Here is a 13,342-nt window from a genome sequence, read left to right as displayed (position 1 = left end):
ATTGGGGGGACGCAGGAGCTCGGGGGGGGGGGACACAGGAGTTTGGGGGGGGGGGGAGACAGGAGTTTGGGGGGGGGAACTCGTACCCCCACCCAGAGGGACCCAGGTGTCCGGGGAGGGGGGGGACACAGGCATCTGGGGGGGATCCAGGTATCGGGGGGACGCAGGAGCTCGGGGGGGGGGGACACACAGGAGTTTGGGGGGGGAGGGACTCGTACCCCCACCCAGAGGGACCCAGGTGTCCGGGGAGGGGGGGGGACACAGGCATCTGGGGGGGACCCAGGTATCAGGGGGGACGCAGGAGTTCAGGGGGGGACACAGGAGCTCGGGGGGGGGACACACAGGAGTTTCGGGGGGGGGGAACTCGTACCCCCACCCAGAGGGACCCAGGTGTCCGGGGAGGTGGGGGGGACACAGGCATCTGGGGGGGACCCAGGTATGTGGGGGGGGACAAAGGAGTTTGGGGGGGGGGACCCCAGGCATTGAGGGGGGGGACCCAGGAGTTCGGGGGGGGGGCAGACACCCAGGAGGGAGCTTGGGGGACCCAGGAGTTGGGGGGGAACCTGTACCCCCCCCCCCCCCCCCGAAAAGAAAGAGCCAGGCATCCGGGGGGGCACCCAGGAGTCCTGGGGGGGGGGAACGACACCCAGGAATCCAGGGAATGGGGGGGGGGGACACCCAGGAATCCAGGGAATGGGGGGGGGACGGGACACCCAGGATCCAGGGAATGGGGGGGGGGGACACCCAGGAATCCAGGGAATGGGGGGGGGGGACACACCCAGGAATCCAGGGAATGAGGGGAGGGGGGGACACCCAGGAATCCAGGGAATGAGGGGGGGACGGGACACCCAGGAATCCAGGGAATGGGGGGGGGGGGACACCCAGGAATCCAGGGAATGGGGGGGGGGGGACACCCAGGAATCCAGGGAATGGGGGGGGGACACACCCAGGAATCCAGGGAATGGGGGGGGACACCCAGGAATCCAGGGAATGGGGGGGGGGGGACACCCAGGAATCCAGGGAATGGGGGGGGACACCCAGGAATCCAGGGAATGGGGGGGGGGACGACACCCAGGAATCCAGGGAATGAGGGGGGGGACGACACCCAGGAATCCAGGGAATGGGGGGGGGGGCAACACCCAGGAATCCAGGGAATGGGGGGGGGACACACCCGGGAATCCAGGGAATGGGGGGGGGGGACACCCAGGAATCCAGGGAATGGGGGGGGACACCCAGGAATCCAGGGAATGGGGGGGGGGACGACACCCAGGAATCCAGGGAATGGGGGGGGGGGACACCCAGGAATCCAGGGAATGAGGGGGGGGGGGGACACCCAGGAATCCAGGGAATGAGGGGGGGGGGACACCCAGGAATCCAGGGAATGAGGGGAGGGGGGGACACCCAGGAATCCAGGGAATGAGGGGGGGGGGGGACACACCCAGGAATCCAGGGAATGGGGGGGGGACACACCCAGGAATCCAGGGAATGGGGGGGGGGGGGGGGACACCCAGGAATCCAGGGAATGGGGGGGGGGGGAACCCATACCCCCACCCACCCTTCTCACACCAACCCCCCCTCCCCTTTCCAACGCCTCCTCGGATTCTGGGGTCCCCCCCCCTGGATATCGGGGTGCCCCCCCCCCCCTTGGATTCTGGGGGTGCTGTCCCCCCCCCTGTCCCCCCCACCTTGGCGGCCCGGCCTTGCTCCAGCGCCAGCTCCTGGGCCTTGACGCTCTCGTGCTCCCGTTCCTTCTCCCGCCATTTTTTGTGCCGGTATCGGATCTCCAGGGTGGGATCCTTCTCTGGGGGGGGGGGGGGGAATGGGACAAAAGGGGGGGGGGGGGGGTGTGTCAAAGGGGACCCCGAAATCCGGGAAGGGACCCAGAGATCCGGGAAGGGACCCCTACCCCCCCACCCTAAGGATCTCCTTCTTCTGGGATCCCCCTCATCGAGGGACCCAGGTGGCCAAGGGGGGGGACATAACCACCACCCCCCCCCCAAAAAAAAAAGGGGGGACCCACGTGTTCAGGACACCCCCACAGCCCCAAAAAGGGGACCCCAAAATGGGGATGCAGGGGTCCAGGACACCCCCAAAGAGGGACCCAGGAGTGAGGGGACCCCCCAAAATGGGGACCCAGGAATCAGGGGACCCCCCCCCCAAAGAGGGACCCAGGAGTGAGGGGACCCCCCCAAACAGGGACCCAGGAGTCAGGGGACCCCCAAAAAGGGACCCAGGGGTCGGGGGACACCCCCCAAAGAGGGACCCAGGGGTCTGGCACCCCCCAAAATGGGGACCAGGGTGTCCAGGGACCCCCCAAAAAGGGGACCCAGGAATCAGGGGACCCCCCCAAAAAGGGATCCAGGTGTCCAGGACCCCCCAAAACGGGGACCCAGGAGTCAGGGGACCCCCCAAAATGGGGACCCAGGAATCAGGGGACCCCCCAAAGATGGGACCCAGGAATCAGGGGATCCCCCCAAAAAGGGACCCAGGTGTCTGACACCCCCCAAAAAGGACCCAGGTGTCAGGGGACCCCCCCAAAGAGGGGACCCAGGTGTCCAGGACCCCCCAAAACGGGGACCCAGGAACCAAGGACCCCCCCAAAATGGGGACCCAGGAATCAGGGGACCCCCCCAAAAAGGGACCCAGGGACCCCCCAAAATGGGGACCCAGGAATCAGGGGATCCCCCCCAAAAAGGGACCCAGGGACCCCCCAAAATGGGGACCCAGGAGTCCAGGACCCCCCAAAAAGGGGACCCAGGAATCAGGGGACCCCCCCCAAAAAGGGATCCAGGTGTCCAGGACCCCCCAAAAAAGGGGACCCAGGAGTCAGGGGACCCCCCCAAAAAGGGACCCAGGTGTCTGACACCCCCCAAAAAGGACCCAGGTGTCAGGGGACCCCCCCCAAAGAGGGGACCCAGGTGTCTGGCACCCCCCAAAACGGGGACCCAGGAACCAAGGACCCCCCCAAAATGGGGACCCAGGAGTCAAGGACACCCCAAAAAGGGGACCCAGGAGTCAAGGACACCCCAAAATGGGGACCCAGGAGTCCAGAGACCCCCCAAAAAGGGACCTGGGGCCAGGGGACCCCCCAAAATGGGGGACCCAGGAGTCCAGGACCCCCCAAAATGGGGACCCAGGAGTCCAGGAGAACCCATTTCTCCTCCTCAATCTCAAACCAGCCCCCCCCCAAACCCACCCCAAAGAGGGACCCAGGTGTCCGGCACCCCCCAAAACGGGGACCCAGGCGCCCAGGGACCCCCCCAAAAAGGGATCCAGGAGTCCAGGACCCCCCAAAGTGGGGACCCAGGTGTCCAGAGACCCCCCAAAAAGGGACCCGGGGCCAGGGGACCCCCCAAATGGGGACCCAGGAGTCAAGGACACCCCAAAACGGGGACCCAGGTGTTCAGGGGAACCCATTTCTCCCCCTCAATCTCAAACCAGCCCCCCCAAACCCACCCCAAAGAGGGACCCAGGTGTCCGGCACCCCCCAAAAAAGGGGACCCAGGAGTCCAGGGACCCCCCCCAAAAAGGGATCCAGGCGCCCAGGGACCCCCCCAGAGAGGGACCCAGGGATCCAGAGACCCCCCAAAAAGGGACCCAGGGCCAGGGGACCCCCTAAATGGGGACCCAGGCGCCCAGGGACCCCCCCAAAAAGGGACCCAGGAGTCCAGGACCCCCCAAAATGGGGACCCAGGAGTCCAGGACCCCCCAAAATGGGGACCCAGGAGTCAAGGACCCCCCCAAAATGGGGACCCAGGTGTTCAGGGGAACCCATTTCTCCCCCTCAATCTCAAACCAGCCCCCCCCCCAAACCCACCCCAAAGAGGGACCCAGGTGTCCGGCACCCCCTAAAAAAAGGGGAGCCAGGAATCAGGGAACCCCCCCAAAAATGGACCCAGGAGTCAAGGACACCCCAAAATGGGGACCCAGGTGTCCAGGACCCCCCCCAGAGAGGGAGCCAGGGATCCAGAGACCCCCCAAAAAGGGACCCAGGGCCAGGGGACCCCCAAAATGGGGACCCAGGTGTCCAGGGACCCCCCAAAAAGGGACCCGGGGCCAGGGGACCGCCCAAATGGGGACCCAGGAGTCAAGGACCCCCCAAAATGGGGACCCAGGTGTCCAGGGACCCCCCCAAAAAGGGATCCAGGAGTCCAGGACCCCCCAAAATGGGGACCCAGGTGTCCAGGGACCCCCCCAAAAAGGGATCCAGGAGTCCAGGACCCCCCCAAAATGGGGACCCAGGGATCCAGAGACCCCCCAAAAAGGGACCCAGGGCCAAGGGACCCCCCAAAATGGGGACCCAGGAGTCAAGGACCCCCCAAAATGGGGACCCAGGTGTTCAGGGGAACCCATTTCTCCCCCTCAATCTCAAACCAGCCCCCCCAAACCCACCCCAAAGAGGGACCCAGGTGTCCGGCACCCCCTAAAAAAGGGGACCCAGGAATCAGGGAACCCCCCCAAAAAGGGACCCAGGAGTCAAGGACACCCCAAAGAGGGACCCGGGGCCAGGGGACCCCCTAAATGGAGACCCAGGAGTCCAGGACCCCCCCAGAGAGGGACCCAGGGATCCAGAGACCCCCCAAAAAGGGACCCAGGGCCAGGGGACCCCCCCAAATGGGGACCCAGGCGCCCAGGGACCCCCCCAAAAAGGGACCCAGGAACCAAGGACCCCCCAAAATGGGGACCCAGGAGTCCAGAGACCCCCCAAAAAGGGACCCGGGGCCAGGGGACCCCCCAAAATGGGGCCCCAGGTGTTCAGGGGAACCCATTTCTCCCCCTCAATCTCAAACCAGCCCCCCCCCAAACCCACCCCAAAGAGGGACCCAGGTGTCCGGTACCCCCTAAAAAAAGGGGAGCCAGGTGTCCAGGACCCCCCAAAATGGGGACCCAGGAGTCCAGGACCCCCCAAAAAGGGATCCAGGAGTCCAGGACCCCCCCAGAGAGGGACCCAGGGATCCAGGGACCCCCCAAAAAGGGACCCAGGGCCAGGGGACCCCCCCAAATGGGGACCCAGGCGCCCAGGGACCCCCCCAAAAAGGGATCCAGGAGTCCAGGACCCCCCTAAATGGGGACCCAGGAGTCCAGGACCCCCCAAAATGGGGACCCAGGTGTTCAGGGGAACCCATTTCTCCCCCTCAATCTCAAACCAGCCCCCCCCCAAACCCACCCCAAAGAGGGACCCAGGTGTCCGGCACCCCCTAAAAAAAGGGGAGCCAGGAATCAGGGAACCCCCCCAAAAATGGACCCAGGAGTCAAGGACACCCCAAAATGGGGACCCAGGTGTCCAGGGACCCCCCAAAAAGGGACCCGGGGCCAGGGGACCCCCTAAATGGGGACCCAGGAGTCCAGGACCCCCCCAGAGAGGGACCCAGGTGTCCAGGGACCCCCCAAAATGGGGACCCAGGAATCAGGGGACCCCCCCAAAAAGGACCCAGGGACCCCCCAAAATGGGGACCCAGGTGTTCAGGGGAACCCATTTCTCCCCCTCAATCTCAAACCAGCCCCCCCAAACCCACCCCAAAGAGGGACCCAGGTGTCCAGCACCCCCCAAAAAAGGGGACCCAGGAGTCCAGGACCCCCCAAAAAGGGGACCCAGGAGTCAATGACCTCCCAAAGAGGGACCCAGGGCCAGGGGACCCCCTAAATGGGGACCCAGGCGCCCAGGGACCCCCCCAAAAAGGGACCCAGTGCCAGGGGACCCCCTAAATGGGGACCCAGGCGCCCAGGGACCCCCCCAAAAAGGGACCCAGGAGTCCAGGACCCCCCAAAATGGGGACCCAGGTGTTCAGGGGAACCCATTTCTCCCCCTCAATCTCAAACCAGCCCCCCCAAACCCACCCCAAAGAGGGACCCAGGTGTCCAGCACCCCCCAAAAAAGGGGACCCAGGAGTCCAGGACCCCCCCAAAAAGGGATCCAGGTGTCCAGGACCCCCCAAAACGGGGACCCAGGAGTCAGGGGACCCCCCCAAAAAGGGACCCAGGTGTCTGACACCCCCCAAAAAGGACCCAGGTGTCAGGGGACCCCCCCAAAGAGGGGACCCAGGTGTCTGGCACCCCCCCAAAACGGGGACCCAGGAACCAAGGACCCCCCCAAAATGGGGACCCAGGAATCAGGGGACCCCCCCAAAAGGACCCAGGGACCCCCCAAAATGGGGACCCAGGTGTTCAGGGGAACCCATTTCTCCCCCTCAATCTCAAACCAGCCCCCCCAAACCCACCCCAAAGAGGGACCCAGGTGTCCGGCACCCCCTAAAAAAGGGGACCCAGGAGTCCAGGACCCCCCAAAATGGGGACCCCAGGAGTCAAGGACACCCCAAAGAGGGACCGGGGCCAGGGGACCCCCTAAATGGGGACCCAGGAGTCCAGGAGAACCCATTTCTCCTCCTCAATCTCAAACCAGCCCCCCCAAACCCACCCCAAAGAGGGACCCAGGTGTCCGGCACCCCTAAAAAAAGGGGAGCCAGGAGTCCAGGGACACACACACAGCCCCCCCAAAAAAAAAAAAAGGGGGGGCGGGGGGGTCTCAACCGCGGCACTGGAGGCAGTACCACTCCCGAATGGCCTTGGCCATCTTCTCCGTGATGTTGATGCAGTCGCCGTGGAACCACTCGTTGCAGTTGTCACACCCGCTGCCGGGGGGGGGACACACACACACACACACACGACACAACGTCACCCGTGGGACCCAGGAGTCCGGGACACCCCCACCCCCCCATCTCCCCACCCCGAGGGGACCCAGGCCTCAGGGACACCCCCAAATTCCATCCTAAAGGAACCCAGGGGTTCAGGACACCCCCATATTCCACCCTGAGGGGACCCAGGCATCCGGAGGGGGGGGGGTCTCAGGAGTGTGGGGACACCCCCATATTCTGCCCCAAAGGGACCCAGGTGTCCAGGACACCCCCAAATTCCACCACAAGGGGACCCAGGCCTCAGGGACACCCCCAAATTCCATCCTAAAGGACCCAGCGGTTCAGGACACCCCCATATTCCGCCCTGAGGGGACCCAGGGGTGTGGGGACACCCCCCATATTCTGCCCCAAAGGGACCCAGGCCTCAGGGACACCCCCATATTCCACCCTGAGGGGACCCAGGGGTCCAGGACACCCCCATATTCCCCCCTGAGGGGACCCAGGCCTCAGGGACACCCCCAAATTCCACCCTGAAGGACCCAGGTGTCAGGGACACCCCCATATTCCACCCCGAGGGGACCCAGGGGTTCAGGACACCCCCATATTCCACCCTGAGGGGACCCAGGCATCCGGAGGGGGGGGGCTCAGGAGTGTGGGGACACCCCCATATTCTGCCCCAAGGGGACCCAGGGGTCCAGGACACCCCCATATTCCACCCTGAGGGGACCCAGGGGTGCAGGACACCCCCAGATTCTGCCCCAAAGGGACCCAGGCCTCAGGGACACCCCCATATTCCACCCTGAGGGGACCCAGGTGTCAGGGACACCCCCATATTCCACCCTGAGGGAACCCAGGGGTGTGGGGACACCCCCATATTCCACCCGAGGGGACCCAGGGGTCCAGGACACCCCCATATTCCACCACAAGGGGACCCAGGCCTCAGGGACACCCCCAAATTCCCCCCTGAAGGACCCAGGGGTTCAGGACACCCCCATATTCCGCCCTGAGGGGACCCAGGCATCCGGGGGGGGGTCTCAGGAGTGTGGGGACACCCCCATATTCTGCCCCAAGGGGACCCAGGGGTCCAGGACACCCCCATATTCTGCCCCAAGGGGACCCAGGGGTCCAGGACACCCCCATATTCCACCACAAGGGGACCCAGGCCTCAGGGACACCCCCAAATTCCCCCCTGAAGGACCCAGGGGTCCAGGACACCCCCATATTCTGCCCCAAAGGGACCCAGGCCTCAGGGACACCCCCATATTCCACCCTGAGGGGACCCAGGTGTCAGGGACACCCCCATATTCCGCCCTGAGGGGACCCAGGCATCCGGGGGGGGGTCTCAGGAGTGTGGGGACACCCCCATATTCTGCCCCAAGGGGACCCAGGGGTGCGGGGGACACCCCAGATTCCACCCCGAGGGAACCCAGAGGTCCAGGACACCCCCATATTCCACCCCGAGGGGACCCAGAGGTCCAGGACACCCCCAGATTCTGCCCCAAAGGGACCCAGGGGTGCGGGGACACCCCCACCCCCCACCCCAAGGGAACCCGAGGGTCCGGGCACCCCCATATTCTGCCCCAAAGGGACCCAGGACACCCCCAGATTCTGCCCCAAAGGGACCCAGGCCTCAAGGACACCCCCATATTCCACCCCGAGGGAACCCAGGGGTCCGGGACACCCCCAGATTCCATCTTAAAGGACCCAGGGGTCCAGGACACCCCCATATTCCACCCCGAGGGGACCCAGGGGTCCAGGACACCCCCGTATTCTGCCCCCAAAGGGACTCAGGGGTGCGGGGACACCCCCACCCCCCACCCTAAGGGAACCCGAGGGTCCGGGCACCCCCATATTCTGCCCCAAAGGGACCCAGGGGTCCAGGACACCCCCAGATTCTGCCCCAAAGGGACCCAGGCCTCAGGGACACCCCCATATTCCACCCCGAGGGAACCCAGGGGTCCAGGACACCCCCAAATTCCCCCCTGAAGGACCCAGGTGTCAGGGACACCCCCATATTCCGCCCTGAGGGGACCCCAGGCATCCGGAGGGGGGGTCTCAGGAGTGTGGGGACACCCCCATATTCTGCCCCAAAGGGACCCAGGGGTCCAGGACACCCCCATATTCCACCCCGAGGGGACCCAGAGGTCCAGGACACCCCCATATTCCACCCCCGAGGGGACCCAGAGGTCCAGGACACCCCCAGATTCTGCCCCAAAGGGACCCAGGGGTGCGGGGACACCCCCACCCCCCACCCTAAGGGAACCCGAGGGTCCGGGCACCCCCATATTCTGCCCCAAAGGGACCCAGGGGTCCAGGACACCCCCAGATTCTGCCCCAAAGGGACCCAGGCCTCAAGGACACCCCCATATTCCACCCCGAGGGAACCCAGGGGTCCAGGACACCCCCAAATTCCCCCCTGAAGGACCCAGGTGTCAGGGACACCCCCAGATTCCGCCCTGAGGGGACCCAGGCATCTGGGGGGGGGTCTCAGGAGTGTGGGGACACCCCCATATTCTGCCCCAAGGGGACCCAGGGGTCCAGGACACCCCCATATTCCACCCCGAGGGAACCCAGGGGTGCGGGGACACCCCCATATTCTGCCCCAAAGGGATCCAGGCCTCAGGGACACCCCCATATTCCACCCTGAGGGGACCCAGGGGTGTGGGGACACCCCCCATATTCCGCCCTGAGGGGACCCAGGCATCCGGGGGGGGGGGTCTCAGGAGTGTGGGGACACCCCCATATTCTGCCCCAAGGGGACCCAGGGGTCCAGGACACCCCCATATTCCACCCCGAGGGGACCCAGGGGTCCAGGACACCCCCCATATTCCACCCTGAAGGAACCCAGGGGTGCGGGGACACCCCCACCCCCCACCCTAAGGGAACCCGAGGGTCCGGGCACCCCCATATTCTGCCCCAAAGGGACCCAGAGGTCCAGGACACCCCCAGATTCTGCCCCAAAGGGACCCAGGCCTCAGGGACACCCCCATATTCCACCCCGAGGGAACCCAGGGGTCCGGGACACCCCCAGATTCCATCTTAAAGGACCCAGGGGTCCAGGACACCCCCATATTCCACCCCGAGGGGACGCAGGGGTACGGGGGGAGGGGTGTGTGTCTCTCACATCATGAAGCAGTTGATGTCGGGTTTGCGACAGACGCAATAAACCGGAGCGTTCTCCTCCCCCCCCGGGCCCGCCTCCGCGTCCGAGAACTCGCTGTCCTGGGGGAGAGGAAAAAAAAACAACAAAAAGGGTCAGAGCCGCCACGGTGGGGGGGGGGGGGGAACCCCGACATCTCGGAGACCCCCCCCAGAAGAAAGGCAGGCGTCCCGGGGTGTGTGTGTGTGTCCCCCGCTCACCATCGTCCCTTTTGTCGCGGCCGCCGCTCCCGAGAGAAGATCCCGAACGGGTGTCGTCCCCCCCCCGCCACAGCCACCGCCGCAGCCGGAAGTGGAAAGGCCCAGAGCTACTTCCGCTTCCGGGTGATGGGGAAGGGAGTACGTTTCCAAAATGGCCGCCGCGGGAAGTACCCGCCCCCCTAAAATGGCGGCGGCGCCTGCGCGGAGCGAGGCAAGATGGCGGCGCCCACTGGGGGCGGCCATGTTGGGGGGGGAATTGTCAGCAGGCCCACCCGGGACACACAGACATCCCCCCCCCCCCAATGGAGACACGTGAGCGGTGGTGGCAGTTGGGGACGTTTATTGGGGGGGGGGGGGGGAGATTGGGGACATGGGGGGGACATCAGAGGGATACGGGGGACACGGCGACATGGGGGGGACACAGGGGGGGACTTGGGGGGGGCAGGGGGGATAGGGGGGACTTGGTGACGTGGGGGACATTGGGGGGGACAGGGGGGACATGGGGGGGACATTGGGGGACATGAGGGACATTGGGAATGTGGGGGGGACACAGGGGGGTGGGGGGGGACGGGGGGACATTGGGGGACGAGGGGGACATGGGGGGGCAGGGAGATGGGGGGATATGGGGGGGACATTGGGGACGGGGGGGGACTCGGGGGACATTTTGGGGGAGAAGGGGGGACATGGGGGGACATTGGGGACATTGGGGGGGGGGAGATGGGGGGAGATGGGGGGGACATGGGGGGGACACGGGGGTCCATGGGGGGACATGGGGGGGACATTGGGGGGGACACGGGGGACATTGGGGGACGAGAGGGACATGGGGGGGACATTGGGGGGGGACATAGGGGGACATGGGGGGGACATGGGGGGGGTTTGGGGGGGACATTGGGGGTCCATGGGGGACATTGGGGGGGACACGGGGGACATTGGGAACGTGGGGGGACACGGGGGGGACATTGGGGGGGACATTGGGGGTCCATGGGGGACATTGGGGGACATTGGGGGGGAAGTGGGGGGACATGGGGGGGATTTGGGGGACATAGGGGTCCTTAGGGGACATGGGGGGGACATTGGGGGACATTGAGGGGGAAGTGGGGGGACATGGGGGGGATTTGGGGGGACATTGGGGGGGACACGGGGGACATTGGGAACGTGGGGGGACACGGGGGGACAGGGGGGGACTTGGGGGGACATTGGGGGGGAGGAGATGGGGGGACATTGGGGGACGAGAGGGACATGGGGGGGACATTGGGGGGGACATATGGGTCCATGGGGGGACATGGGGGACATTGTGGGGGGCCGGGGGGGGGGGGTGGCAGAGGTGACGCTGCGGGTGAAGGCGCTGTCCCCTCACTGCGGGGGGGGTCCCCGGGGGGCACTGCAGCCGCTCCAGCTCCTCCGACAGCCTGGGGGGGGGGGGGACACACACGGGGGACACGGGGGACACGCAGGTGTGACCCCTGGGGGGGGGAGCCCTGGGGAAGAGGAGGGGGGGGGGGGTGGGGTATGGGGGGGGGGTGCACCCACCTCTCCCTGCGGCGCAGCCCCCCCCTGGCGCCCCGCCCAAGCTCCGCCTCCAGCCGCCGCCGCGCCCCCGCCTCCTCCTGCTCCACCAATCGCCTGCGGGAGGGGGCGGGGCCAAGGGATCACGGGGGTGGGGCCAAGGGGCTCAGGGCAAAGGCTTAGGTATTGGGGAGGGCGGGGCCAGGGCCTCAGGGGGCTGACCATGGGGGGGGTGGAGCCAAGTGTCTGGGGGCGGAGCCAACTGCTTGGGGGGTGGGGGCCAGGGCCTATGGGGCCTGACCATGTGGGGGTGGAGCCAAGTGTCTGGGGGTGGAGCCAACTGTTTGGGGGGCGGAGCCAGGGCCTCAGGGGGCTGGTGGGGGGGCGGAGCCAAGTGTCTAGGGGCGGAGCCAACTGTTTGGGGGGCGGGGGCCAGGGCCTCAGGGGGCTGGTGGGAGGGCGGAGCCAAGTGTCTGGGGGCGGAGCCAACTGTTTGGGGGGGCGGGGCCAGGGCCTCAGGGGGCTTGACGGGGGGCAGAGCCAAGTGTCTGGGGGGTGGAGCCAACTGTTTGGGGGGCGGAGTCAGGGCCTCAGGGGGCTTATGGGGGGGGTGGAACCAAGTGTCGGGGGGTGGAGCCAAACTGCTTGGGGGGCGGAGCCAGGGCCTCAGGGGGCTGGTGGGGGGCGGAGCCAAGTGTCTGGGGGTGGAGCCAACTGCTTGGGGGCGGGGCCAGGTGCTTTGGGGCTGGACTGCGGTGGGGGGGGTGGAGCCAAGCATCTTGGGCGGAGCCAAATGCTGGGGGGGCGGGGCCAGGTGATCAGGGGCGGGGCCAGAAGCCAGGGATTGGGCCAGGAACCAGAGGGGCGGGGCCAGGGGCCAGAGGGGCGGGGCCAGGAGGCAGAGGGCAGGGCCGGGAGCCAGAGGGGCGGGGCCAGGAGCCAGGGGGCGGGGCCAAGAGCCAGGGGGAGGGGCCATGAGTCAGGGGGTGGGGCCAGGAGCCAGAGGGGCGGGGGGGGGAGGTGGGGGGCAGGGGGCCAGGAGGGGGGGGGGCAGGGCCATGAGCCCAGGGGCGGGGCCAGGAGGCAGGGGGTGGAGCCAGGAGCCAGGGGGGTGGGGCCATGACTCAGGAGGCGGGGGCCAGGAGCCAGAGGGGCAGGGTCAGGAGCCAGAGGGGCAGGGCCAGGAGCCAAGGGTCAGGGCCAGGAGTCAGGGGGCGGGGCCAGGAGTCAGGGGGCGGGGCCAGGAGCAAGGGGTGGGGCCAGGAGTCAGGGCGGGCGGGGCCAGGAGCCAGGGGGCGGGGCTTACCTGGCCACATGAGCCTCAGGTCCCAGCTGCTTCTCAGCCTCCAGCAGGAGGCGCTCTGGGGGGGGGGCAGGGGAGGGGGGGGGCGCTGTCACCCCCAGGGGACCCAACATCTGGGGGGGGTCCCATGGGTCCAGGGGGGGACCCAGGGATCGGGGGGGGACCCCGGCATCATCCGGGGCTCACCCTGGCTCAGCAGCTTCTCCCGCGCCTCCTCCAGTCGCAGCAGTTCAGCCTCCAACTGGGCCGGGGCCTGTGGGAGGGTCTCCCTCACTGGGAGGGACTGGGAGTACTGGGAGAGACTGGGTGAGGGACTGGGGGGACTGGGGGGGGACTGGGGAGGGATCCAGGCGTCTGGGAGGAGCCATGAGCCCCTCAGCTCCCAGCCATAGGGGAAAACTGGTCCCAGTATGGGTGGGGTGGGGAAAGGGGCACTGGGAGCTACTGGGAAGGACTGGGAGAACTGGGTGGGAGTGGCTAGGGGATTGGGGGTGGACTGAGAGGGACTGGGAGGGGACCCAGCATCCAGGGGGAGCCAGGA

The 13,342-nt window shown here is 67.1% G+C and overlaps 1 protein-coding gene across 1 annotated transcript in view; it reads right to left on the bottom strand.

Annotated features, from left to right (window-relative positions):
• The window catches only part of LOC141478348 (CXXC-type zinc finger protein 1-like), a gene marked incomplete at its 5' end in the record, with an annotated part of 41,130 nt that extends 28,037 nt beyond the window's left edge, over window positions 1–13,093 (bottom strand). The window contains 7 exons of the mRNA XM_074167434.1: window positions 1,686–1,801; window positions 6,529–6,629; window positions 9,757–9,854; window positions 11,350–11,401; window positions 11,523–11,615; window positions 12,805–12,859; window positions 12,988–13,093. Of these exons, the coding sequence (XP_074023535.1) occupies window positions 1,686–1,801; window positions 6,529–6,629; window positions 9,757–9,854; window positions 11,350–11,401; window positions 11,523–11,615; window positions 12,805–12,859; window positions 12,988–13,093 (621 nt within the window). The remainder of the gene's footprint in view (window positions 1–1,685; window positions 1,802–6,528; window positions 6,630–9,756; window positions 9,855–11,349; window positions 11,402–11,522; window positions 11,616–12,804; window positions 12,860–12,987) is intronic.
• Window positions 13,094–13,342: the final 249 nt, after the last annotated feature.

The sequence above is a fragment of the Numenius arquata genome, unplaced genomic scaffold (assembly GCF_964106895.1).
Source record: "Numenius arquata unplaced genomic scaffold, bNumArq3.hap1.1 HAP1_SCAFFOLD_978, whole genome shotgun sequence".
Classification (NCBI taxonomy): Eukaryota; Metazoa; Chordata; class Aves; order Charadriiformes; family Scolopacidae; genus Numenius; species Numenius arquata.
This window is presented reverse-complemented; position numbering and strand designations above follow the sequence as displayed.